The sequence below is a fragment of the Xiphias gladius genome, chromosome 21 (assembly GCF_016859285.1).
Source record: "Xiphias gladius isolate SHS-SW01 ecotype Sanya breed wild chromosome 21, ASM1685928v1, whole genome shotgun sequence".
Classification (NCBI taxonomy): Eukaryota; Metazoa; Chordata; class Actinopteri; order Istiophoriformes; family Xiphiidae; genus Xiphias; species Xiphias gladius.
In genome coordinates this window covers 20,948,413-20,974,907 of record NC_053420.1, presented here as the reverse complement: position 1 = coordinate 20,974,907, position 26,495 = coordinate 20,948,413, and the positions used below count along the sequence as shown (strand labels likewise).

Genomic DNA, 26,495 nt, shown 5'->3' with positions numbered 1-26,495 from the left:
TTTTGACTCATTCACCAGCACTGTTGTGTAAGAGGACAGCAGTCAGTGATTTCATATTATGTCACATTGAGATTTGTGTAAACGTGTCTGAAGATGCCACCATCATGCATATGACTTGCATTACACGGACATCCGGAAGCAAGATGTGTGTTGTATTGTGGTATCAAATATTCAACACAAAGGTTTTTTTTTTTGGTACCATCAGATTTATCTGGTTATTTTTTGGGAGAGAGGACAACAATAAGTAATACAATGATTTAAATGTTTATTTAACGGATGATTTGGAGGCGATTTGGAAAGATGTCCCACCAATATTTTTTAGCCATTCAAAAGATGAACCGGAACACAAGTTCAAATGAATGGTCAGAAATTACAATAACATTTCAAATGGCTTGAGCAGCTTTACATTTATCTGTGATTTTTTTTTATAGTGAAAATCCTGAAAGCACAGTCCACATATTCTGTGAAATGATTTGACCCAAAATAGCACTTAATGTGGACGATCTAAAGCTGTAAGGTTGGAGCTAGAGATGGGCAGTGACTCTTCCCATGATTTTAAATGTCTGATAAGCAGTTACAAAAAATTGTATTTTATGATTTAAATTAACTGTCCTGAAGCTTTGGAATACATTTGAATCCCCCATCTCAGCAGTACTCCTCTTCAGTCCCCGTCCATCTCTGGTCCCTGTTGTCCTCACGGGGCCTATGCATTTTCTATGGTTGAGAGAAAAACAGCATTACTGAGGAGAGGGGAAATCATCCGCTCAGAAAATGGCATAACATTGTTAATTTTTAAAAATCTGTCAGTTGTTCAGCTGGGTTTTCAATATATACTGTACACCTAGCTAATGTACATATAACAAGACTAGGCGTCTAGTTTTGAACAAATAAAAATTTTAACATGGTGCTAGATGGAAGGTTGGGGTTTTTTACAATCTATCCTCTGGAAGCCACGAATGTCTGTACCATTTCACAGCAATCCATCCAAAAGTTGCAAAGAACAAGAATGAATTTTCACGGGAAAGTTAAAGGATCATAAGTCATTTGAGTGCATCATCTAGGAAACATGGATATCAGTGCAAAATGGTGCACCCATCCATCAAATAGATGCTGAGATATTTCGCTTTCTTAGCAGGAAAAGTCGCTGTGTTGAACGTTAAAAGTTCACCCACTGAGCCCTCAACTACAGCTGAAAGAAAAGCGAGGATGTGGCATTGGTTTTTGATCGTTTTGTTCTCATTTTATTCAGACCTCAGTGATTCAACAGAGGTCCTTGGAAGTTTCAAGGCTGCCCTGCCTCTCCTTCACCTCTTTCCATTTTCCCTCTTGCCGAAGCAGTTAACCCTTAAACCACCTTAACCTGCTAACTCCCTGGAGTTCAATCTTTTCCTTCTTCTTGCCTCGCCAGCTATATATCAACATCCAGCCTGCATCTTCCTCCCCCGCCCCAGTGTTTCTCCGCCTTCCCTTCACCCTGGTACCTTTCTCCTCCACCTGGAAGTCCTCGGGCAGCAGGTTGTCCTGCCGACTGCCCAGGCTGAAGGCCAGGAAGGAGAGGATGAGCGAGTCCATGATGCTGATGATGGCCAGGATGTAGGCCCAGCGCACTGTGCAGTTGCCCAGAGTGTATTTGTCGGTCCGCTGGCCACACATCCGCTTCACTTCCTCTGAATCCCAGCCATCAGGATAGATCATACAGCCAATCACCATGCATGTGCCTGAGAGAGGAAGGCGCAGGATGGTAAGGGTGGTTGAATTTTAAAATCAATTACTTCCATCGACAGCCATGTCACGTTGACTGTGAAAAGAGCCTCTTGCTGCTGTTGATGGGCAATATCACACCACCAGCTTCTCCACCTCCAGAGCAGAAACAACAAACAAGACAGAGAAGCCACAGGAGAAATTAAATATTAGCACTCCACTCTTTCAGGTACACACACACACACACACACACACACACACACACACACACACACACACACACATATGCGCGCGCAGGTGAGTTGCCTAGCAACTCCAGAACATCTCAGCTCCAGAAAGAGGAATGTGTTCATCCATTATTGACTCTGCAGACAAACAGCCAGCCCTGTCATGCCTCTGCACGTAGAGCCATGTGAACTATCAGGTGACGAGGTGAAACATTAGCACATAAACACACACACGTCTCACTTTCACTTTCTGAGCCTCAAACACCCCTTCACCTTCACGGACTCTCAGAGTTCTCACGCTCACTTTCTCAAAGTCTCCTCTTTGCGTCAAGAATTTTAAAACTGCAACTTCTAATCGGCTCACTAACACATCGGCAAGTTCAATGTTGACAGCACCTGAAACAATTAGGACTCTGCTATTGCATTGCATAGATGCATGGTCACACGTTTCTAATGAAGAAGTTCACCACTTCCAACAACCCTTTTGAATTCAGCATCCACTCTTCAAAGCCTACACAGGGTCCAATTTACACAACATCCTAAAGACACTGAAAATGTATCATACCCTCAGCCATTGTCTTTTAATTTTAATTCAAGCTCTGCAGTTTGACCCTAATAATGAATCTCTCAGACTTATTTAGGAGTTGGAGAGAATTCTTAATTATACAGAGATAAAAATTAACCCGGCATTCCTGCATGTTTGTACTTCTATATTCGTGAGGACCCTCATTGACATAATGAATAATCGTTCCCTAGCCATCCTTAACCATCATCATGCCTAACCCCGACCCTAACCTAAACCTAATACTAACCCGAACCCTAAAACCAAGTCTTAACCCTCATACAGCCCTTTGAAGGTCTGTCCCAAAAGGAGGTCTGGCCAAAATGTCCTCACTTTGCAAAACTGTCCTCAAACCCAAGGTCTAAAACTCGTATTTTACCCTCATACAGATAGACGCGTAAAAGAGAACACGCAGACACGCACGGAACAGCAGGTGTGTTGGGTAAGAAGAGGGAGAGGAGAAAGTGTAACAGCACACCTCCAGGTTCATCTCAATTTTTGTTTCATCGCAGGCTTGCCCTCTCACTCGCAGCTACCTCTGTTCACGAGCCGCTTCATGTTTCAAAGACAGAATCCTCTTTCACCTCTGTCTTTGTGTTGAAGGGAACTACTGCAATGATGCTGTAAGCTGCACAGAAATGAACCATCTTGAGTTTCTAATTTAGACGTGGCCTTTCACAGATATCCAGGTCTGGCCTCAAAGTTTACGAGGCAAAGCCTCTACTGTGCTTCTGTGTGATCTTGTTAAGGCTTGTGCGTGTTTCCTTGTATTTCTATGAAGCCCACGTGGCTCATCCTTTTTCTGTAGGCAACCATATGTGCTGCCAGCTGTCCTGAGATTAGCTTTTGTTTACCGTTGTTTCTTTCTATCCAGTGGTGGAAAGTAACTGAGTACATTTACTCAAGTACAGTAATTTAGTACAATTCTTACTTGTGCTTTCCTTGAGTATTTCCATTTTATATTACTTTATACTTCAACTCCACTATTTTCTTTCAGATATTCAACAGCTCAGCTAGAGTTTTTTTAAAATGATACAGTACTAAAGAAACCCAGTACTGTACTTTTACTTAAGCAAAGACTTGAATGCAAGAAAAAGTACTTCTACACTGTGTTATTACTCCTTTTACTTGAGAGAAAGACCTGAACACTTCTTCCATCTGTGTTTCTATCATATTGCATTTGCACATTGATATAACATTGTTTCTTTGTTATCTGTTTGACCAAGTAAAGTTTTACTGCCGTTCAAGCCTTGCTTCAGTGATAAAGAGCTGAATTTAAAAAATCCTTTTGACCTCCGAAACTGAAATTTCTTTAAGCTCCTGCTTTCTGGTGTAAAATTTGTCAAAATGGCAAAGGTTAACTAAACTAATGCGAGGTCTAGTGTGGTGACACATTTAAGTACGCACTTGATACTGATATATTGTTTATGGACACAAAAAGTTTGTGTGTGTTTTTTATATAGTTTTTGTACTGCATTCTCTATTGTTTATGAAAAGGGGCTACATATATATGGGCCTATAAGATTATCATGCTTACATTGTATTTCTAATGTTATTTAAGAGGCCATAATGTCAGACAAAATGCATGTTTTCTTATGTCATCATATGAACTTTTTATAGTATCCTCCCTACGTGTAGCTTTTGACAAACTTCTGTGAAACCCCGGTGCTCACTGGAGGCCAGCTGCATCCAGGCGCAGATCTTGTACACGCTCCCCGCGTTGCAGAAGAAGAAGAGGCTGAAGCAGACGATGCTGCCCACCACCAGCAGCATGGAGATCCCCACGAAGAACATGGCCGTCTTGAAGGCGCCGGAGGGGATGGAGCCGAAGTCCAGCGCGCTCCCTTTGCAGGTGAGCTCCGAGGTGAGCGCGTTGCCGATGCAGTAGTGGAAGAGGCCGAAGTATCCGGCCTGCGGCGTGTTGACGCTGTCCCCGATCCAGTAGGGCTGGATGAACACCACCACGGTGATGACGGCGAAGGTGATGGTGAACACCGTCCACAGCACGCCCACGGCCCGGGCGTTACGCACGTAGTTGGTGTGGTAGATCCTGGCCGCCTCCTGAGCAGGGAGCATGGTGTGTGTGGGTGTGTGGGTGTGTGTGTGTGTGTGTGTGGGGGGGGGGGGGTCTGTCCTCCTGGATAGATTCAAAAGCGATCGGGTTTTCTCTCTTCTGTACAGCTGTCAGACCGCTAACAAGTGACAGCCTCGACCCTCCTGCTTAAAGACACCTGCTGCCGAAGAACACATTTTTTAAAAAGATCCTCTTTATCGGGCGCTGGATCCACAGCGACCGACGGCGCCGAAGAAATTTCTCGGAAAGTCTCGTTCTGCCCCAGAGAAGTGAATCGCCTCTATACAACCGGACACCAGGGCAGCACTGTGGTTTCTCTCCAGTGTGTTGATGCGTGCAGGGTCATTTCTCCGCTCTGTGTCAGCTGCCAGGCTGTTTCCTCTCCGGGGGAGGCTGCGCTCTTGAGGTAATGAATGATTGATGGTTCAAAGATCCACGGAACCGAGTCACACAGCGCGGAGCTCTCCAGATGGCGAGCAGGTCTACCCCCCCCCCCTCACTTTCAAGCTCAGAGGTTACTTAATCACTTTCTTTTATATTACCTCGAATTTTTCTCGCTGTGTTTAGTATTATTGTTATTATTATTATTGTTATCATTGTTATTTAAATACCTGTCCTTTAGATAAAAGAGATGGCCGGTATTCTGAGCCACGTGCTGGGCCAAACATTCATACTGCTTAGAGCCTCATATTAACTTCAGCCGAACTTCAGAAGGCACATTTGCACAGAATAAAAACTTGTGGATTTTGTCCACCATCACTTACACTGGAGTCTTGTAAAGAGGGGATCTCTCGGTGGAACAATTACAGCAACCGATAACTCTTTTCTAATTTACATTCGGGCATGTGAGGAAATGTGAACCTATCCTCTAAGTCGAAAGTAAAGATCCAGATGTCCCAAGTCCCATTGATCAAATCTGTTTATAAATGTGCTGAATTCTCATTTGTGCCAAAGCTGACACAGATTAACCAGGGATGTGGTCATTTTGAGAGGCCACTGGGCCAGTGATGGAAAGAATTCTGAATCACTTACTTGCATGTCTGACAGCCAAACTCTAGGTGGAGCTACAGAGCTGCAATCCAACTACACCACTACCTTGCAGGCGCCCCTATGTTTCCCACTCTGCCTCAAATCACTCAAACAGATCCCAAGCTACCTAAGTCTGTTCTCAGGTTTTTGGTAACACAGCCAGAGATTAAGTAAAAAAGAGCAAAGTGTTGTAAATCCAGAGGAAAGTGGCAGAGTTTGAACCTTGTGCTTCCACTGAACAGGACAGACGTTGTTCGATTATACACCAGAAGAGTTCTGTGTGCATTCAGATCTTTAAGCTGCAATACCAGACTCTAAAAGCAATCAATTACAAGTCAGAGTCGACTTTTTTAAACAAAATTTACTTGAAAACCAAAGTTGAAAACTAATCATTATTTAATGTTTCATCATTTCGAATTATATGTATTATTTTATTGTTATTACTGATGCGTTAATATGTAACCATGTTATATGGTGTTGGGTAGTTTAATCTATAACAATGAAAAATTTTATGAGCAGGTCAGATCTTTTGTATGTAATATCTAAATCTGCTAAGTGGCTATTATTAACTCTAGCTGTTAAATGAATGCAGTGGAGTAAACAGTATATCACCCTCTGAAATGTAGAGGCCTACCGTATAAACCCATAGGCTACAGTGTAAGAGGATGGTACATCTTCTTTCTATTTTTTCTGATGCTGTGTACTCGCCTATTATTTGTATAAAATGTGTTTGGTGTCGTTTCAAAATCGTGATCTTCCTCGTCAAACATAAAAAGCATGATATCTTACACTGCATTCATTCAAACAACGGGAAACGATTGTGTCAGACAGAGCAGGGTGAAAAGCCAGGTTTATGGTGCTCTGTTACAGTGACATCTGGGTTTGTAATTTCCACAATGCATTTCTACTACAAAAGTTAAGTTGTGTTATCTTTAATGTAACACATTCCTTTATCATATGGTGTTTCACCATGTCCGTTCCATACATTCGTTCTCAGTACTGGCCCACATACCGCTGTGGTGTGAAAACACATGAATGTATTGACTTAAAGGAGCCGTTGACTTAAAGAAGTATGCTGACATAACGTACTTGACCTTTTGCTAGCTTTCAGATTATGATTAGCCAATAAGTACATGAACAAAGGACTTGGCTGAATGAATAATGTGTTTTTTTATAGTTTTGTTTTTTTTATTTACTGTTGATCTTTCTATGAGACTGGTACATTTAAAAGGTTGATATATAGATCTGCATTGGTTTATGTGTGTGTGTACATGTGTCATTGTGTGTACGAGTGGGGGCACAGCCTTGTCAATGCACTTAGCTTTATTAAGTGATACTGCCCCAGTGCGAGAGTGAGGCTCTTTATAATCAAGTTATTTGGGAGCGGCAATCCAATTTTCAGATACAAAATGTGAGATTTCGTGTGTGTGTGTGTGTGTGTTTGTGTGTTTGTGTGTGTGTGTTTGTGTGTGTGTTTGTGTGTGAAAGACTTTGTATGTGTCTTAGTGCTATGTTTGCAGGCAAGACAGCATGGGGATTTCATGCTTTCTTTTCATGTGTGTTTTTATATTCTGTGTGTGTGTTTGTGTGTGGGGCTGTTTATGTGTGTGCGCATGCTTGCATTTGCTCTGTAAATACATAATGTGATCTAATATGTTAGTCACAGCCTTCTTAGTGGATACATCGACTATAACGGTCCAAAACAGCGAACAGACAGCATGAGCAGCAACTCACTGACAGTGAATTCTTCACATACAGTAGATGCCATAGATAAAAGACATACGGTCTGTTCTACTAGACTCATACAGAAGCTGCATTCAAACTAAATCTTTTAAAAAAAAGTTTTCTATACACCCCTGATTCTATGGCTTCAAGGGGAATTCAGGAGTCTGATTATGCTCCTTATCTCCCATTTTGCCTAAGGTGGAAGGTGTATGTGTGTGTGTGTGTGTGTGTGTGTGTGTGTGTGTGTGTGTGTGTGTGTGTGTGTGTGTGTGTGTGTGTGTGTGTGTGTGTCAGATTAACCCTATATATATTTAGGCCTATTTGCTTTGAGAACTGCAGAGAGCACAAAGAGGCTTTTCTGCTATTTCAGCATCCTTTCCTGTCCCTTTCTGCCTGCCTTCTTTTCAGGCTGTTTCCATAGAAACAAGGTGCTGGATGCCCTTAGAGAGAAGAGAGGCTAGGTGATGGGGTAAGATGACAGAGAAGTTGAGCACATAAATTAAATGAGGCAGTTATACTGATTTAATGACAGATCACTACTACGGTGAGTCAGTAAAACTAGCAAGTGACCTTAATTCCACGAACCATTAAAATCACAGCTGGATTCAGTTCAAATTCTGTTTTGAATTCTTTTCCCTGAATTCCAAAATTGTGACTATTTTTACCAATGTGCATCGTTACAAACATCTACATTCACATCGGTATTATGGGTAATTTGTTTCACCCTGATACACTTCACATGAGTACAGAATGGAGGCCAAACTTTTCAGTATCATGTAAATATTTAAGTGTTATTTGTTATATTTAAATAATTCAGGGCTGCTTGTTCCTGGAGCCGGGGGGGGGGGGGTCTCTACCTCCTCTTTTGTCAGCTGACACAGACAGACTCTATTAGTCTTTTGTGAATGTGTGTATGTGTTTGTGTGTGAGTAAAAGCATGCAATGAGCTTGGGGCAGAAGACCAAAGAACAACCACTCCTTGTCGACCTCCTCTCTCATCTCTCTCATCTCTCTCTCTCTCTCACACACACACACACTCACACACACAGACACACATACACTCGGGCCTCATACCCTCTGAAGCAGCAGTAACTCGGTCAATGACTGTCACTACCCCTATAAAACACCCCAAGGCTGGGGCAGCAACTGTGAGCCACTCCCAACCTCCACCCTGGCCGCCGCCTGGTCATAGCCCAGCAGGAAGCATCGGAGCCTGCGTAAAGATGGAGCAAAGCGTGGGTCAGTGCGTGCCCTGGGGATGGAAGCTGGAATGTAGGTCTGCTCTACAGTGGATCATGTTCACGACTCATTACTGATTCTCACCACTTTTATATCCCTCAGTGACTGGTGATCTGTGTGTGAATACATACAGTATATGACCAATACTCAGGCTCCTCTGGGCTCAAATACATTCATCCTTAAATACGGTGCATTGCTTTTTCTAAACATCTTAAGCACAGACATCACATGAAGTGGTGGAAAACCTGAAAGATAAATTGATATTATAATATATAAGGATATTAGACTACATGTCATCATATTGGGACACAGTTTACATTCTCTGTTCTCTGTAAGTGATATAATTTTTTAAAAGGGGAAACGCGCCAATCTGGAGTACTACTGCATTTGTGAAAAAAGTTGCAAAAATCCTTTTTTGGCTTGGAGTTGGAAAGAAGTGAGCTTACATGAGCTCTGTAACCTGCTCCTCATCTCTGCTTGAGGCTACATTAGCCGCAGCTAGCACAACACACCTGAATCTCCAACCAAACTACGGGCGCGCTGAGGGTAATGTATGCGCCAGGTTTTGAGAAGAAAGGAGAATGTGTTGAATGAAAAAGACAATATCTCTGGTTGCTGCATCAATTTTAATAATTTGATACTTTTCACAAACTGTCCATTGTGAGTTTGACAATGTTAGTGACATGCAAGGCTAAACTGGTGGAGTGCTCTTTTAACTGATTTGCTGAGCTGTGAGAAAAGAGCAGTGAGTGTTTATTTATTTTCTTAAAAATCATATCACCTTTAAGTACTTGAGATTAAAACAATAATTTAAAATTTTGGGAGACGCCCTGGTAACGTAATAGTTAATAGGTATACCACATAACCGCAATATCCACAGTTCCTTTTCTGGCTGGGGTACTCTTGTTGTTACTCTTGCCCCATGTTTAAAACATTTTTTAGGAAGTACACTTATTCACTTTCTTGTGAATAAGTGCTGAGTGTTATATGAAAAGATCGATACTCCTTTCCTATCTCACGCTAAATAAAAGCCTCCTGACAGCATTCATTTAGCTCAGTGTAGCATAACAACTGCAAACAAGAGAAACAGCTAGCTTGTCTCTGTTCAAAGGTAAGAAAATCTGCCTATAAGCAACAACTCACAAATTAACACTTTATATCTTGTTTACTGTACAATATACTGCATATACTGTATACATATATATATTTACAGTAAAGCGATCAGTGACAACATTGAAACCACCTGCCTAACTTGTGTAGATCCCCCCTTCGGCCACCAAAATAGCTCTGACTCATCAATGCCACAAGACCTCTGAAGGTGTCCTGTGGTATCAGGCACCAGATCCCTTAGGTTGCGAGGTGGGGCCTCCATGGATCGGACTTGTTTTGAGATCTGGGGAATTTGCAGGCCAAAGAGTTCAACACCTTGAACTCTTTGTCATGTTCCTCAAACCATTCCTGAACTATTTTTGTGTGGCAGGGCACTTTATCCTGTTGAAAGGGGCCACTGCAATCAGGGAATACCGTTGCCATTAAGGGGTGTAGTTGATCTTTAGCAATGTTTAGGTAGGTGGTTCGTGTCAAAGTAACATCCACATGAATGCCAGGACCGAAGGTTTCCCAGCAAATCTTTGCCCACACCATCACTCTGCCTCCGCCGGCCTGCCCTCTTCCCATAGTGCATCCTTGTTGTATTTCTTCCCCAGGTAAACACCCGGCCCTCCACATGACGTAAACCAGGGACCATTTTGCAATGGGATCACACCAGCTGCAACGTAAACATGTTGACGTTACGACCCGTGAGTACTAAGTAGTCATTATTATATTATTACCAGCCGCAACGGCATGGCTGGTATTGTTTTGACTTTTTGAGTCTGTGTGTGTGTGTGTCTCTGTTTGTGTCATCATGGCAAAGTGTGATTCTGGAGGCACCCACCGTAGCAGGAACAACCACAGGAGGCAGTTTGAGTATTTTGTATGTCTGTCTGTAGCATCACAGCCGTCCCAGATGCAGTCACAAATCTTTACATGTGTGTAGTTGAGATCAAAATGAAGACAGAGTATTCATGTAATAATGAAATAATGCCTACTCTCTAGTTTTACCCAATGCATTAGAGTTGACGGGAACAATTGAAACTGGGATGCAGTGATCCATGACTTAACACTAATATGGGCCAAGGGCATAAAGTGGTGGAACCAATGGCCCTTCCCAACTTCCACCCCCCTATTTCCAATGCCCTTGCTTGGACCACACCCATGTTCAAACTCGGCCCTTTTAAAAAAAATCTCAACTACACACCTGTAAAGTTTCATGACTGCATCTGGTATGGTTGTGACGCTATCGCGGTGACAAAATCTGTCCACAGACAGACAGACAGACAGACAGACAGACACCTCTCCAGAACCACACTTTTCCATGATAACACACACACACACACATGTTGGTGTGTGACCTTGTCGTCGGGTCACTGGTTGTCCTTCCTTGGACCACTTTTGGTAGGTACTCTCCACTGCATACCGGGAACTCCCCAAAGGGCTGCCATTTTGGAGATGCCCTAACCCAGGCTTCTAGCCATCACAATTTGGCCCCTTTTAAAAGTCACTCAGATATTTATGCTTGCTCATTTATACTGCTTCCAAAACAACAGCTTCAAGAACTGACTTTCCACTTGCTGCCCAATACTTCCCACCCCTTGACAGGTGCCATTGTAACGAGATAATCAATGTTATTCACTTCACCTGTTAGTGGTTTTTTTAGTGTGACATTTTTTTTTACCTCCATAAAGAGTCACGCAAGCTGTTTTTCCCCCGTTTCCAAGGACTACCCCTTAAAATACTCAAGCATGCAAGTATCAAAAAGCATACCCAAACTGACGTCATGTTGTCAGTATCAAGAATCAAGAATCAAAATCTGTATTTCTAAGCCAACAGTAAAGAAATACTTTCACTACCTCCACTGTAAGCAGTGAAAGCTGAGCTCTGCAGGGTGATGGGACAAAGCACTATGGGGGGTCTAATGCTGCCAAGAACTGGCAAGAACCTGCTCTGATGTATGCCACTGCAGCTGACACAGGTAAATGTAAAACACACAAGCACCTCCTCTGTCACAAACATAAAACACAGACACCATCCAACATCCATGCATGCTCATAGACCCAGCCACGTATTCCTATTGTGAAGGAAATCGAAGGAAGCCAAAAATAAATGTGAAACAACTGTGCATAATTCACCTGCCCGACTTTTCATTTTTGCAGTGCGCCTCTTTCTCTGCCAGCCAGTGAGTCGTCGAATGTGTGTTTGCGTGATCCTAGCCAATTCAGAGTTTTGTTACGGTAAAGAATGGAGGATTATTTTATGGAGCTTCAAAGCCAAATATAGAAAACGCATGAGGGATTATAGACACATCAAAGAACAAGGAGAATACATTAGGGCGCAGTTTCATCTTCCATCTTATGCTCTCTGTCTTGCTTTTACTCTTTTCCACTGAAGGAGGTAATATGATGCTTAGGTTGGAGCTTGGAGCAGTTAAATAGAACACTGGACTTCATTGGCATTAAATCTGTCTTTTAGTTTTTGCTTCATTTAATACACAAGGCTGATATATGGGTTTTACACATCATAATGTATATAGGGTGGCATATGTGTTGGAAACTTGGCAGTGGGTGATTTTTTGTTTTTGTGCATTATCACTGTCTTTTACATTGTTTTCCATCGGTGTGGCAATAAAATATGTTTTATTTCAAAACGCTATATGCAACATCTCAAAATGCTTGCAGCAAATGGAAATAATCACATGGTGCAGAAATTAGAAGAAGGAACATCATTAAGTTGATCTGTGTGTGTGTGTGTGTGTGTGTGTGTGTGTGTGTGTGTGTGTGTGTGTGTGTGTGTGTGTGTGTGTGTGTGTGTGTGTCGTTGGAAGAAGCAAAGTGAACCTCAGGGCGTCTGGAGTGGTCGTATTAGAGTGCATTGTTATGCAGTTAGGGTGCTGTTATTTTGTTTATGTGGCCCTAAATATACGGATTATCCTTCAGTTTGGCAATTGCGATATGAAAATATCTTCAGAGTTTCATAACTCACACAGTATGGTTATGAAATAGGCTTTTTACATCGTAAAGTGCTGAGGAGGAGGTAGCACACAGGGGTGCAAATCAGCTAGAGTGGATCTGAAAACTGTAAACATGCCTGAATAGGAATGAAATGGACTTAACATATGCTTAGGAAAACAGTGCAGCCTAATTATGTGATAGTTCATATATTAGGTCTTAAAAGTTTGCCAGACAAAATAAGGTGGGTGTGTGTTTTTGTGTGTGCACCATCCCGCTTTGTGTGTTTTGTCGTCCCAGCTGCAGTGGCCGGTGGCCCGTTCCCAGCAGATCTAGGAGGATTTTTAGCTTTATCCTCATAACTGGATGGTAATCTTGTGTGGAATCCAGCACTGCTTCCAGGGAACATAGCCTGTGCAGCACTAACATCGCCACCTGGTCCCCGGGACACCGACCCACGCGCGCACACACACACACACACACACACACACACGGTTAGAGTCATAAGCTCCTCTGTGCACACACAGAATGGGTTTATAGTTCGTGCAACCATTTGTGGACTGTGTTTCATAACATAAAAGTGATTGGTGTATGTGACTGCACAGCAAAGAACCTCTTTCGGTTTTCAGGTAGAAAACTGTTTTGTTTTTTTTAAACCAGGGCACAGAAGAAAGTGTTGGCTTCTACACAGTCAAACAGTACAAATCTAATACAATTACGCCACAAAGCGTCCTAGATAAGGCTGTTTGTGTCTGGAGTTCTCAAATAGTTCTCTGAACTGTGTTCGTATTATATTGGGAAATAACTTGTTGCAGTTCAGACATAACTGAAACTGGCGAACTGTCGTCATTTCGTATCCGTTCACATAGGAACATGAGTCATGAATAATGAGGAGGATGAGGGTTTGGAATGGCTGCAGTTTTCCCCACAAGAGTAGATCTGAATCCCGCCAATATGAAACACAGCCAACATCGCTGACAGCTGTAGTGGCTTCGGACGTGTGGTGAAGTCCCTTTGCTTAGATCAGTTAAAGAGGTCAACCTGGCTGTACTAGCACGTCAGGGGAAAGTGAACTGACAAAAGATGACGGTGGCCTGAAGATCCGGCATAAATACTGACAAGAACACAGCAGAGAGAGAGAGAGAGAGAAACTGAGGAGGAACATTAAAAGAGCCCCATGTTTGACACAACTGAGAGAGAGGACTTCAGTTTCTTTTGTTTTGAAGAACTCTGACTCAGCAGGAGAGGGAAGTGAGCAGAGAGTAACTTCCCATCCTAAAGCAGAGCTTATCAACTCCATCTTCTGCGAGAACCTGACAAACATGACTTTCGACCTTCGACCCCGAGGGGTTCAAAAAAGGTTGGCCCCTGCTCCCCGTCACGGGAGAAGTCTGCCTCTGTTTATGGCAGTTTAACGGACCTCAGATGTCGCCGCTGGCAGTCTGTGTGCTGCAGGTTCGTAATCTTTACTGCCCGCTGTGGGTGTGGCGCCGGGCGGGGTCACACCGGCCGGTTGAGCCCGCTGATTGGTCCGTATTGTACAATGAAGGCTGTGCTTATTCGGCAGTTGGCCGTGGTGTCTGTCAATCGAATGGGATTATGCTGCCTTCAGGGGCTGCTCGTATTATTGTGATATCAATATATCACTATATATATTATATATATATATATATAAATACCGTTAATAAAGGAAAACAACATTTGGTTTGACATTGTTCATTTGACCTTTTGCAGTACTGTAGTAAAGTACGATTTTGACGCAGTCCACTGCGTTTCAGTTGCAAGTAATACACATTTTGCTGCTCCACTACATTTATTTGCCAGCAATAGAATCAGAATCAGCTTTACCGGTCAAATATTGTGCATACAAGGAATTTGACTCCGGTTTCCAGGCTACAGTTATTAGTTACTTTACATTTAAATATTTTACATAGAGACCAGTGAAAGGCTTTTAAACCATGACACACTGTTATAGATTAACCTACATGGTAAATAGTTTAATTAGCTGTACCTTGACCAACCACAACATTAAAATGCAGTTTGTGCCTTTTAAACAGCATAAGTAATAATAATCCAGTAATATAAGATAATAATATCCCCTTACTAAGAGTTTGTTTACTTTTGATACTTTGAGTTCATTTGCTTATAATACTTACGTACTTTTACTAAGGTAAGAATGCAGTACTTACTTGTAATAGAGTTTTTTGGTATTGTGGTTTGCTATATTGTGGAGGGGAATTCCACTGATTGTATACATCATGTTCAGTTTATTTATCAGGAAAGGTCCAACTGAAAGTGTGAAAACAGTTTAGTAATATCTTTTGTGGCTCTGAAGGGAGCTTTCCGGGGTTGGAAAAATAAACCATTTTGCCTTGCACTGGGCTTTAAACTCAAAGTTGTTAGGCCTTTGGAGTTTGAAAGGCACTGAGGGTCTCAAGAAGATATCCATTTACAGTATGGGGAATGTGGGGTCCAGAGTCTTTGGAGCTTGACTTAACTGGGTACTAAAAGTCAGGATATCTTGGTCTTTGCTGAATCACTTGCGACTTTTGTTATTTTAATATGTCTGTTGTGAGTCCTCTAGCATTATGTAAGAGACATACGAAACACTGTACATCCTAAAGTAAAGGATATGAATTCCTCTTTCGTTTCTACCTTTTTGTGCCAATATGGACGCATCCTTTATAAAGTTTGTTGGGGGGATGTTTGGCATTTGCATAACATAAGCCAGCAGCTGAGGAAGCATTGCATCTATTAGTATCCATGGTAACAGGATTATACTCGAGTGTGGCAAGTGGTAGATTGTGTTTTATTCACCATTTTCCATTTTTATATTATTTCTGGCTAAAATGATCCTCTATAACTCTTTGTAGCGAAGGCTTAGTCGGCGAGTATCGACGTGGGAGAGGCCATAGCCCACTGCAGGAGCGCTTCAACGGTGAATTCGAAGTTTCCGACAGTCCCCGGAGGCGGCATTACCCCCTCCGGTGTACGGTCTCGGCTCATTCAGCGTGATCGCGTCTCTCTCAGAGCAGCGCTGTGGTTCTCGAGCAGCGCTCGTACGCTTCCCTCATACGCACTTTAAACAGGATGTAGCGACTGAGACAGGCTACGGGGAGAGAAAAAGAGCGGGTTGAACGCGGCGACGTGACGACGAACACCGGTGAGCCAGAAATGACCGCCACAACGGAGGCGAAGAAGAAGAAGAAGAAGACAGGAGGAGTCCCGAGGAGGCAGCTCACCGCTGGCAGGTCTTCGCGGCTGCTCCGCTGACCTGAGACCCCCAGCACCGCACGGCGTACACACACACACACACACACACACTGATAACCCAGCATAGCCGAAATACTCCACATCCCGCCGGCGAACCTTGAAAGCGACAATGGCGAGCCAGGGCGACTGCTGTGTGAAGGTTGCGTTGAGGTAAGCCTCCGACGTCTGTCTGCTGGAAAAAAACCGCCGACCTTAGCAGCCCACATTGTGTCTGCGCCTCCTGTCGATCAATTAAACGCATCCCTCACACCTAAAGACTCCTTTTACCATTCACAGTCCCTGCACATTGTGGGACGCAGTAGGTTGTAGGGCTGCAGAGCAGAGCATTAACACCTTGTTTGGTGAGACATGGGTGGTGCTCTGCTCAGTATTGATAAGGCACAGCATGCGCGCGTGCCACGCAATCTCCATACGGCTGTTCTCATGTTGTTACGGGCACAAGTTCTCCACAGCGGTGGTCGGTTTTACGCGAAGTAGCGGCTCGCATCCAGGACGTGACATGGGGTGAGGTGACAAGGACGGCCGCAGCCAGGTGCAGGGAGGAGAACGGGCGTTTCTCAATTTTTGTATAATTATTTCTCACAGGCATCTGCCTTCAGTCTCACCTCGCCCTAACCTAACAGAGTCTAGTGAACACCCCACATGTGCATGGCTGAAGAAGATGTATAATCAGGTTTTGAAAGCTGAGGGTTTGGATGTTTTTTTTATTTTTTTTAATTTTTTTGTCTTTTCCCTTTTGCCTCTGCAAGTGAATCGAGCACAAAGAGATGCTCTCCTCCAGAGCTGTGTCATTCACTGCCTTTGTTGGAAATGCACCCTAAAGCTTAGGCGGCAAGGCAGCCCTTCGGATGCGTGTGAGGAGATCTAGTTAGCCTATCGACTGTGTGAGCCAAGACTAAATGCAAATGGAGAGAGAGCGTGTAAATGTGCCTGTGCTGGCACTTGCTGGGTGGCAGCCTCTGAAATTGGAAGGCATGACTTGAGTGTGACTGGGGCTGCGTCTGTAATCATGCTCGCTTTACAGTGTGTGGAGCAGAGGCGGTGGTCTGACAGAGCCACTCTCAGCACCTCCCAAACTCTGTCCCATCCGCTAATGAATCCCAACTGCCCATACCGTGTCCTGATGAGCGTCTGTTATGAGATTGTTGTGCAGATAATGAAACTTGGATCAAAATAGGCATCATAACACCTTCTCTTACTGTTCAAATGTGAAGCAGCTGCAACAAAGAAATAGTAAAATGGAACTATTCTTCACAATGGATCCCTTTGAGGTCCTCAGACCCCACGTTGGGATCCATTGAGTGAACTTAGGGGGGGTTGAGGATGGGGGTCGGCCCAGTAGAGTACCTTGCAACTGATGGGCCCCTTTTCCCCAGGGGAGGTTTCAGGGTGACTTGTCAGTCAGGCGCTGTGTGCTGTGTGAATCTCTTTTGTGCTCGTTCGCAGTGACAACTGTAACAGGATGTGGGGCAGGAGAGAAAAAAAAAAAAAGGTGAAAAGAGAGACAGCTGGTGGCTGCTGCTCAACTGAAGTTATTGATTCAAGTCTGGAGAGCAGCTCATAGGGTCTTTGGTGGAGTGGAGCTGAAGGAGTGAAGGTGACAGATATCACTGCACAGAACATGTGTATGTCTGCTAAACTGACAGTTATCTTAGCAAATAGGTTCAGATCAACAGTAACTTCAGTCTGTTGTATTAGCATGAACTTCAGGCTGTAATTTAAAAAAAAGTTTTTCTAGTTACATAGCTACGCTGGTGGGCGAGCTTGCGCTTCTCCTTTTCATCATGTTTGATGTGTGTGTGTATTTACATGCCCTGTGAGTGCCACCAAAAGTGTCTGTGTGTTTGACAGGAAATGAGAAGCACACAAATAAACACATGGAGAAGGGTAACTTCCTGCCGTACAGCGACAGTTTGCCCAATGACTGCTTTTTTTTTCTTTTTTTTTTTCCCAGAGAAAGTCAGCCGCTGATAAGAGGGGAGGGTGTTTAATTGCTCCCATGTTGGGCTGCCCTCGGGCAGGCTGCATAAAGCGCACTTCTCTTTGTGTGTGCGTGTGTGAGTATGCATTTAGAGGGCAATGAGGTTGTTGTGAGGGCCAACCAACACACACACACATGCACACAACACAAAGTCTGAGTCGCCAGCATCCATTTCCTGAATGTCTGCACTGCCTTCCCTAAACAATGTCCATATAACCAGTGACATGACCCACAATCCTGCATCCAGACCTGACTGCCCGAGGAATGGATTGGACGCAGACACACACACACACACACACACACACAAACACTTAAGTCACACTTGGTTCTGCATTGCAGTCAAGTCAAACGTGACAAGACGCATATAATGTAACTCCCTACTAAGTGGCTGTAGTTAAATTGCTTCTGGCTTGGCTGTTGCATCTTTATACAGCTGCATTCACTTATGAAATAAGCTTATTCTGATGCAAACAGGCTGTGAGAATGAGTAGACTCCCCACATGTCAAACATTTGAATCCCCGCACACAGTCACACTCAAACACAGACAAACGTGCAGTTTCACTTCACATCGACGGAACCTCCTCCTCTTGTTGATCTTATTTTAAGTGCTGCATTTGCCACAGCCTGATAGCTTTATGTTAGGGCTGGCTCTGAGATACCATAAATGTCAGTAACCCCCCCCCCCCGTGAGTATGAGTGTATGTTGGGTGTAACTTGACATCAGAGGTATGAGCAGTGTGTAAATGTTACATTTGCATATCGATCTCTGTCCCTTGCTCCTTCTCGCTCTGCAGCTCTGCCACGTACTCATTTCAGACCAGCGGACGACTTGTCTCGCACCAAAGTGCTAAGTCAGCCTCCATCTCTGTGCATAAATAGACACAAAGACAAATCTGTTTAGTGCCTTTGTGGTCTTTGACCTTGTGATTGCCGAGGCTCCCCTCTCTGCCTATTTTAAGTTCTGTTGCCAGAACCATCACCTGAGGGATCAGCAATGAGGTGATTTTTCAGTCCTGCGTGTTTCATGCATTTGATGATGACAGTAATTAGAAAAAAAGCTGTGCAAATAGAGCACAAAATATTCAGTGTTCTTTCAGACCCCACAGGTGGATGACCGGGGCATTTTTAACACTTATGACGCAGAGCATTTTGGCCTAAGGGTGAGAAGAATATGAGATTTCATCTCTTTGGTCCTCTGCTGACATGTTGATCAAACCGAAACAGGGTTGTGCAGAAACACAAAAGTTTTTCATAGATGCATAAATTTGCAGCAGAACTTTTGCCACCCCATGACCAAAACACTGGCTTCAAAACAAAACAGGAGTAAGCAGAATACAACTCTAAGGGGGCCCCCCACAGCTGATACACAAAGGCTTTAAAATGGGAGTTAAAAAAAAAAAGGCGGCGTTTTGTTGTTGGATGTATGTCCTGTGTAGGCTACCAGTCTCGCCTGTTTCCTGTCTGTGTTAATAGTTTGCCACACAGCCTCTGTTTGGGTTACACACCTCCCCAGGGAGTTGCCTTTAAAATGGCTGGACTTTGGTGGGAAACTGTGTGTCAGTTTTATTTGTGCGACTGCAGTCGGTTATCAGCCTACGTAATGTATTTACTGGTCACAGGCTGGAGCTGCAGTTTAATCTCCTCATTAGTCCTTTCTAGACACTTGGCCTCAACATTCATCTGCCTCTCACCCAGCTTGCTTCAGATTTACAGTCACCCGTTGATAAAAGTGAAAGCAGTTTTTCTTTGTTGATGGGAGTCGCCACTGAAGTTCTTGGTAATCTCTGATTTGGCTTCAACCGAGGGGAGAGGAGCAGGAAACATGACAGAGCACACACCCGAGTTGGCAGTCCACAGCTGTTCATCACTTCCTCCTCACGCTGGCCTGCTCGTCACATGCTTTTTTTTTGTTTTGTTTTTTCGGTTGCCGTTGTTGTTGCCCTTCGAACTTACTAGAACTAACAGTTCTGTGTGAATGTCCTTTGTGGCAAGAGTGCTACAGATGCCGGCTGTCCACCACTGCTCAGCACTGTGCGTATGGGCCTGTGCCACTGCTGTGGAGAAGAAGGAGGCCTCTGAAATGAGACATGAAAGTTGATGTTAACAACATGGATAAATGTTTAAACAGTATGACACAGTGGTCTGGAGAAAGCAAGCAACAATCACAACATTTCATGACAGTAACAGAGTTACTGAGTTACAGAGTTAAAAAGAGTTTTGTTCACCACTTGTTTTCTAACAGTAGACCTGTTGCATAATATGGCTCTTTGAGCTCATGGGCTTTACCATCAGACTGCAGTTGCCTGAGGAGGTGAAAAAGGTCTTGTTAGGTTGCCAAGCCTTGTTCTTAATCCTGTTTTCCAAGCAATAATATAACTCCTTTTAATGGCACATCCTATGACATTGTTTCTGAGATGGTCGAGTGTTTAGATCCTGATAGGGTCTAATTTATTACCCCACACCTTACGTATTTAAAGTAATAGATCAAAAAATATTCAGGACATGGCATGGGCTATGGTGTTAAGATGAGTTGTGCAACCGGTCTGTTGATGAAACGTCTCCCTGTTAAGTGCATCAGCACTCCTGAATGGTGTGCTGCCGTTGCAGAATAACTTCCTGTGAGGTTGCTGCTAGACTATCCACACTTCCTGTTCATTTCCTGCTTCGTGAGCTGCTGATGAGCCCGCTGACATGATTCAGTTAAGACTGAAGACTCGGCGAAAGTGTGAACCTGGAAGAAAATAGACTTGGAGTCAAGGCTTAGGCCTTTATTTACCTACCTTCTAGGAGTCAGTCTACTGATCGGCAGCCTGAGTGACACCATCAACTGAAGTCCTCTTTTCTAAAAAGCATTTTTCTACTCTTCTCTGACCCGTTGTCCCCCGCAAATAATGGAGAATACCTCCAGTGTGCTAATTGTGTTCCCTGATCACGTAACGTCATCTCAAACTTCCCTAAACGTTTGTCTCATCCTTTTATTTTCTCTTGCTCAAGCTCGTCTGCACCAAAATGCAGGAATGTCACCAGCTCCCCCTCCAGCTCCTTCCACCTCCTGTTCGCCCACTCTTGCATGTGCACACACAGACACGCACTCACACACACGCACACAGATCTGTATTTATTTGAATTCATCCATTTGAATTCAATAAGAAATGAAAGGCGCCTCAGTCTGAAGATTTGCATTTTTCTGTTATCATGGTCTCATCATATGTCAGCTGGAGCAAGCCTTCTAAACAGTCCTAACTATTATCATTTATGATGCGTGGACACAAAAAAACCTTTGTTACAAACTGAAAGGGCTGTAGATAAAGTCATTAATTTCTTCATTCGTCTGCATTAAGGACATTTCTCTTCAAACTCTCTGTGTTCTGTGCATTTTGATAAACCAAATAACCAGATTGTGTGTGTTCAAACTGCCGTGGTCATAGAGAAATCACAGGGGATCTCTGTGTGTGTGCGTGTGTGAGCGAGTGTATGTTAGTGTGTGTGCGGGGGGGATGATGCGTAGCAGAGGCCCTTTAAAAAGAGCACCTCTCGGGTGAGCGTAGACAGAGGACACAGTGTGAATGAGTCTGATGTCACTGCAGGTCTTTGTGCTCTGTGCTGAGCTTGCGCATGTGCGCGCACGCACACACTCAAACACACACACACACAGATAAAGACACACTGAGCATGGGCAAAGAATTGGAAGGCAAAAAGGGATGAAGTCCAGGCTATATTTTTAGAGAGAACGGTAGAGAGGAAGGGGCTAAACAGGGAGGAGAGAGAGGTTTGTAGAATCAAATACTGATGTCTTCTTTGTTTTATAAACTGCTCTCCCTCTTTTGAACAGAGTGGTGCTTCCTGCGATTCAACATAACAAATACAAAGAAAAATCAAAGAGGAAAAGAGACAAGAGGAGGGTAGTGGGCAGAGGACGGGGGGTGAGAGGGCGGGGTGGGGGTTGGGGGGTGGAAAAAGGAGCAAGTGTCTCGTCTGTTGTCAAAAGGGCTACTGTAGCGTGCAAATATGATCTCTTAGCCAAACATGCAATCATTGTGTGTCTGCATGGGTGCATCCATGTGCGCATACGAGCGCGTGTGTGCGTATGTCTGAGCAGTGTGTATGAATAATTTGGCCACAGCTGCACGTGCTTTCCATATTCCCGCAGAGGGAAGAAGAGGCAGAGATCTGGAGGCCCTCAGGTGTTGTGTCTAGACTGTAAAGAGTTTATTTACTTCTCTATTTTAAAGATGAATGCTTTTTTAAATACATTACATTATATTCTCTTCTGCTTTTTGAAACAGTAAACTAGAAATATAACCTGACTTGCCAGTATGTATCAGCTAGAGCAGTGTGAAGTTCAAGAACTGTACTTCCTCCTACTCTTATTAATCACATTTGAGTCTTATTACATTTTTTAAAACATTCACTCAAACACACAGACACACACATTTTCCAGAGCCTGAAATGTCTCCTGAAGCAGTGCGCACTGTAAGCAGGCCAGCTTTTCTGTGGAGCAGCTTTACTGTGGTCTTTCTTTCTATGTCCATCTGAAATGGATTTATTCATATCCACATTGGTGTTCCCTCTGAATTCATTTCAGTGAATTAAATTTAGTCCCTTGTGCCATTCATGAATGCAGAATTGGATTTCTCTTGGTGAGGAAGTGTAGATAATGTAGACTTAAGAAATGGTGTGTAGTTCTGTGAATTTGTATCGGATATGTGCAGTGTGTTTGCTTCCATGCTTCAGTCGAGCTGCAGTCAGTGTCTGAAGGGGTGGTGCGTGTGTGTGTGTGTGTGTGTGTGTGTGTGTGTGTGTGTGTGTGTGTGTGTGTGTGTGTGTGTGTGTGTGTGTGTGTGTGTGCGTGTGTGTGTGCGCGAGAGAGACCAGCTGGCCCATAATCACCTTCAGTGCTAAGTAGCTTAATTACTGCTGTAGTTTGTGTCTCTGATTTTGTTTTTGTGTTGTTGTGTGTGAATGGAGAGAGACAACAGCAGGGCGAGGCTTTAAAACTGCTGAATTCAGCACGAAATAACTAAGTGATGAATTGAAATGTATCTTTATTTATGTCTGTATGTATCTATAATTTATAGTATATATTTAAAGTATAATTTTAATTTCCCCCTGTACTTTAGACCAAACAAGTAAGGACATTGTCATCAGTACCAGCTGTACTTTGTGTTTAGTGCTAATTAACATGTATTAACATGCTAACACACTAAAATAAGATGGGGAACATTAGACCTGATAAATATCAGCATGTTAACATTGTCATTGTAAGCATGTTGGTATGCCGATGTTAGCATTTAGCTCAAAGAACTGCTGTGCATATGGCCCTGCAGAGCTGTTAGCATGGCTATAGCCTCTTAGTCTTGTTGGTACTCTAGCTTTTTTTTAAGAATTCAAACAGACAGACATAAGAATTTTTTTCAATAATGAATAAAAACAGTTTTGGACACTGAACTAGGAAACTGGCTAGATACTGCTTGGCTAACCCCGTATACTGTTGCAGAGATGGTAATATGCTGCAATATTTGCTAATTGACGTCACATTGCTATCTAGAGAGTATGTGCACTTAGTGTTCATTCACATCAGCCATGTGTCAGCAGGTTTTTTTATACTAACCAAAAATTATATCTTCCTATTTTACCGACTAGCAGAGACTGATGTTTTCAATGGGCACAAAAGCACTAAGTGCTAGTAACAGAGATCCAGGGAACATGGCTCCGACTGAGAGCAGGGATCTGACTGAAGCACTAGCCACATTTTGCTATATCTCATTATCTTTCACCATTTGCTTCATCATACTAATAATCATTATTCCAACATTATAGCCCATTTTTGATGTATCACCTAATGTCATTAACTTCTGTGCAGATATTTAAGGAGAATAGACGTGTGCGTGTGTGTGTGTGTGTGTGTGTGTGTGTGTGTGTGTGTGCGTGTGCGCTTCAGCCCTTGCCTAAGTTTACATACCTACAGACAAACAGACATGGTGGCTGGCTACATTAGCACTCGTGCTAAATGTTGTCTGACAGAGTGGGAGGCTGGTCCGGTGGCAATGCTAACCAGCCCTCCAGGGAGGCAGACAGACAAGCAGAGTCACGGCAGCAGTCTGCAGCTCAGCAGCGCATGCTCTAAACTGTGTGTGAAAGAAAAGGTGAACACAACCCTGTATTTTGGCAGCTCTGCGTCTGTGTGTGTATATGTTTGACACTTGGCCTTTATATTCTTTAAATAATACCACCTCAACATACAAATAGAGTATAATGCCTAGAATTTTTTTGTTTGTTTGTGTAGTTGGTGTTCTTTTTAAGTTTTATTTAGCCTCTTGAGCTAAAACATCAGTGCCAAGAAAATGTGAAACATTGTGAAACATCACATGTGGAACATCCTTTTCACATGTAATAAATTTACATATGAGTACATGTGGTATATCACATTCAAAAAAGCTCTGGATAAGAAAAAGCAAAACATAACCACAACCACATTTTTGGTTCTTTGTTAAGGAAAGGTTGTTTCATTGACCTTGTTCCTTTTATGAACTCCCTTCAGGGTCTCCCAGTGCCACTGCTGTGATTTAGTGACACACAAAATCTATTTGCGACATAGTTTGTGGGCATTCAGTTGAATATGTCCCTAACACAATCCAGATTGTAGTTATTCACATGGTGGCCCATACTAAAATTATACAAAGTCATGAAGCTAGAAAGCACTGTGGCTAAAAGCATTCAGTATCCATCAAAAAACACAAATGTTATCTTAATGGCCAGTGCTTCCCCTTTCAGACCGTTGAAGTTAATTGGAATCAAGCAGAAAATGGCCAGCACCTCTGTGACCTTGACAAGGCCGTCTGTCATGAAAATGCAGGAAAGGAAGCTAATTTGATTCTTTCACGTGCCTCCACCTCCCCCCATGGAGCAGCAGACAGAGCAGACGAGGGAGGGAGGGAGGGGAAATGGGGAGGGGGCAGAGGGTGAGGAAGTGGGGTGGGGATTGACCCAGAATCAGCTCCAATGATGCGGACTGATGTGCCCCTGTAACAATGAGATATGCTGATCTTAAATTGAATGATGGTTAGTTGTCTTTGACAGTGGTGAGAAGTTTCTCACTGTGTGGGACAGTTTACTGATTGCTTCTTGATCAATATTAAAGGAATGACACTGGTTTTACAATAATTGTATAATTTCTCTTTTGTTTCAGCGTTATTACTGTTATCAATATGATTAACAGCATTATATACATATTCAGGTAAATTATTGACCTCATACATATAAGACCTTTTAAGCATGAGGAATGTTTTTCTGTGAAAAGCCTGCAGGCAAATAAATGCAGTCTGTGATGGCGTCTTTCGCAGCTGATTTTTCATGTGAAGCCTGCTCAGCTTTCCACACTGCTCTGCCCCATGTTACCTCATATAATCAGCATAAAAATGGGATATTTGAGACCTTTAAGTCTCCCAAAGATTCCGCTTTGAACTGGTGGCCTCACCCCTCCATTTTGTCTTTGATGTGGTGGTTTTCCTGTCATGGTACATGGGTATCTATTAATTACAGGGACAATAGACAAACAGAAAGCAATGAGGCCATAATGGTGTATTTAGACAGGCCTCAAACGTAGGATGACAGTGTATGTCTTTTGAAAGTAAATTCCTGATGGACAAGGTGAGAGATTACAGCTCAGTTAGTTGATCTTTCTTGAATAGTCGACCTAGCTCTTTCCAAACAATGTAGGACAACTCTGTCCTTGAAGTCTAGCTCGTTTAATAAAACGTTCATGTTGACATCGATGAACCAGTTCGCTGATTCAGGCTCTAGCGTGCAACACTGCATGCTAACACCACCAGTCAAACCAATGAGCAAAGAGTATGTGAGCCCCGCTCTCCCTTATCGCCAGTTACCAATCGGCAGTCGTGCCTCAGGCTACGGGGTCGCCGGTCTGTGAGGTTAGTTCGATGGATAAGGTTTATACGAAGGCTATAAACAGTGGCTCACATGCATTGTATGTCTGGGTGTGGTGGTGAATAAACTGCTAGTGCAACAGTAGAACACTGGGTAAAAATGGCCGTCAGTCTAATCCAGAAATCATAGAACATCATCTATTGGTGTTTTTTTTTTTTAAATGTATGTTTTCATTTATCATTCTACAAAACAGAGAATTTTCATTTTTGTTTCAATCTTTGATGGGGTTCAACACCAGTTTACAAGCTTCGATAGTTGATGGAAATTGATATTATTGCTTTAACGACATTGGATGTACTGTAGGTTAAACATTTGAGTAGGGTTGCAGCTAACATCTACTTTCATAACCGATTAATCTCTCAGTTTTTTTCAATTAACTAATCATTTAATCAATAATATGTCGGAAAATACTGAAAAATACCCATCAATTTCTCAGAGAGAAAGTGTGTATTTTCCTTATAATAATAATAAATCCTCACATATGAGAACATGGAACCAACAAATGTTTGGCATTTTTGCTTGATAAAAATAATAAATTGATCATGGAAATTGTCGATTAATTCACTTTAAATTGACTGACTAACTGATCATTTCAGTGCTACATGACAGTTCAACAGGACATAGTTATACTTGTTGTATGCAGCTTACATTCAGGCTGCAACTAACAAATTTTTGCATGACATTGGTTGG

At 43.0% G+C, this 26,495-nt stretch overlaps 2 protein-coding genes across 5 annotated transcripts in view; one reads left to right on the top strand and one right to left on the bottom strand.

Annotated features, from left to right (window-relative positions):
• Nucleotides 1-280: 280 nt before the first annotated feature.
• lhfpl5a (LHFPL tetraspan subfamily member 5a) lies at nucleotides 281-13,012 on the bottom strand. 2 transcript variants are annotated; one of them, XM_040115671.1, is made up of 4 exons: nucleotides 12,990-13,012; nucleotides 4,164-4,567; nucleotides 1,482-1,718; nucleotides 281-714 (listed from the first exon to the last, which is right to left on the bottom strand). In XM_040115671.1, the coding sequence occupies exons 1-4, from the start codon at nucleotides 13,010-13,012 to the stop codon at nucleotides 704-706; spliced, it is 675 nt and encodes a 224-aa protein (XP_039971605.1). In that variant the 3' UTR covers nucleotides 281-703. The 2 variants fall into 2 exon arrangements, 1 of the variants encoding a protein (XP_039971605.1); XR_005706286.1 differs by lacking the exons at nucleotides 281-714; nucleotides 1,482-1,718; nucleotides 4,164-4,567; nucleotides 12,990-13,012 and adding exons at nucleotides 9,253-10,325; nucleotides 11,011-11,197.
• A 2,622-nt stretch (nucleotides 13,013-15,634) lies between these two features.
• The window catches only part of kif21b (kinesin family member 21B), a 62,913-nt gene continuing 52,052 nt past the window's right edge, over nucleotides 15,635-26,495 (top strand). For all 3 annotated transcript variants that reach the window (XM_040115843.1, XM_040115842.1, XM_040115844.1), the window contains exon 1: nucleotides 15,635-16,026. In XM_040115843.1, coding sequence (XP_039971777.1) covers nucleotides 15,986-16,026 — 41 coding nt within the window. In that variant the 5' untranslated portion in view covers nucleotides 15,635-15,985. The remainder of the gene's footprint in view (nucleotides 16,027-26,495) is intronic.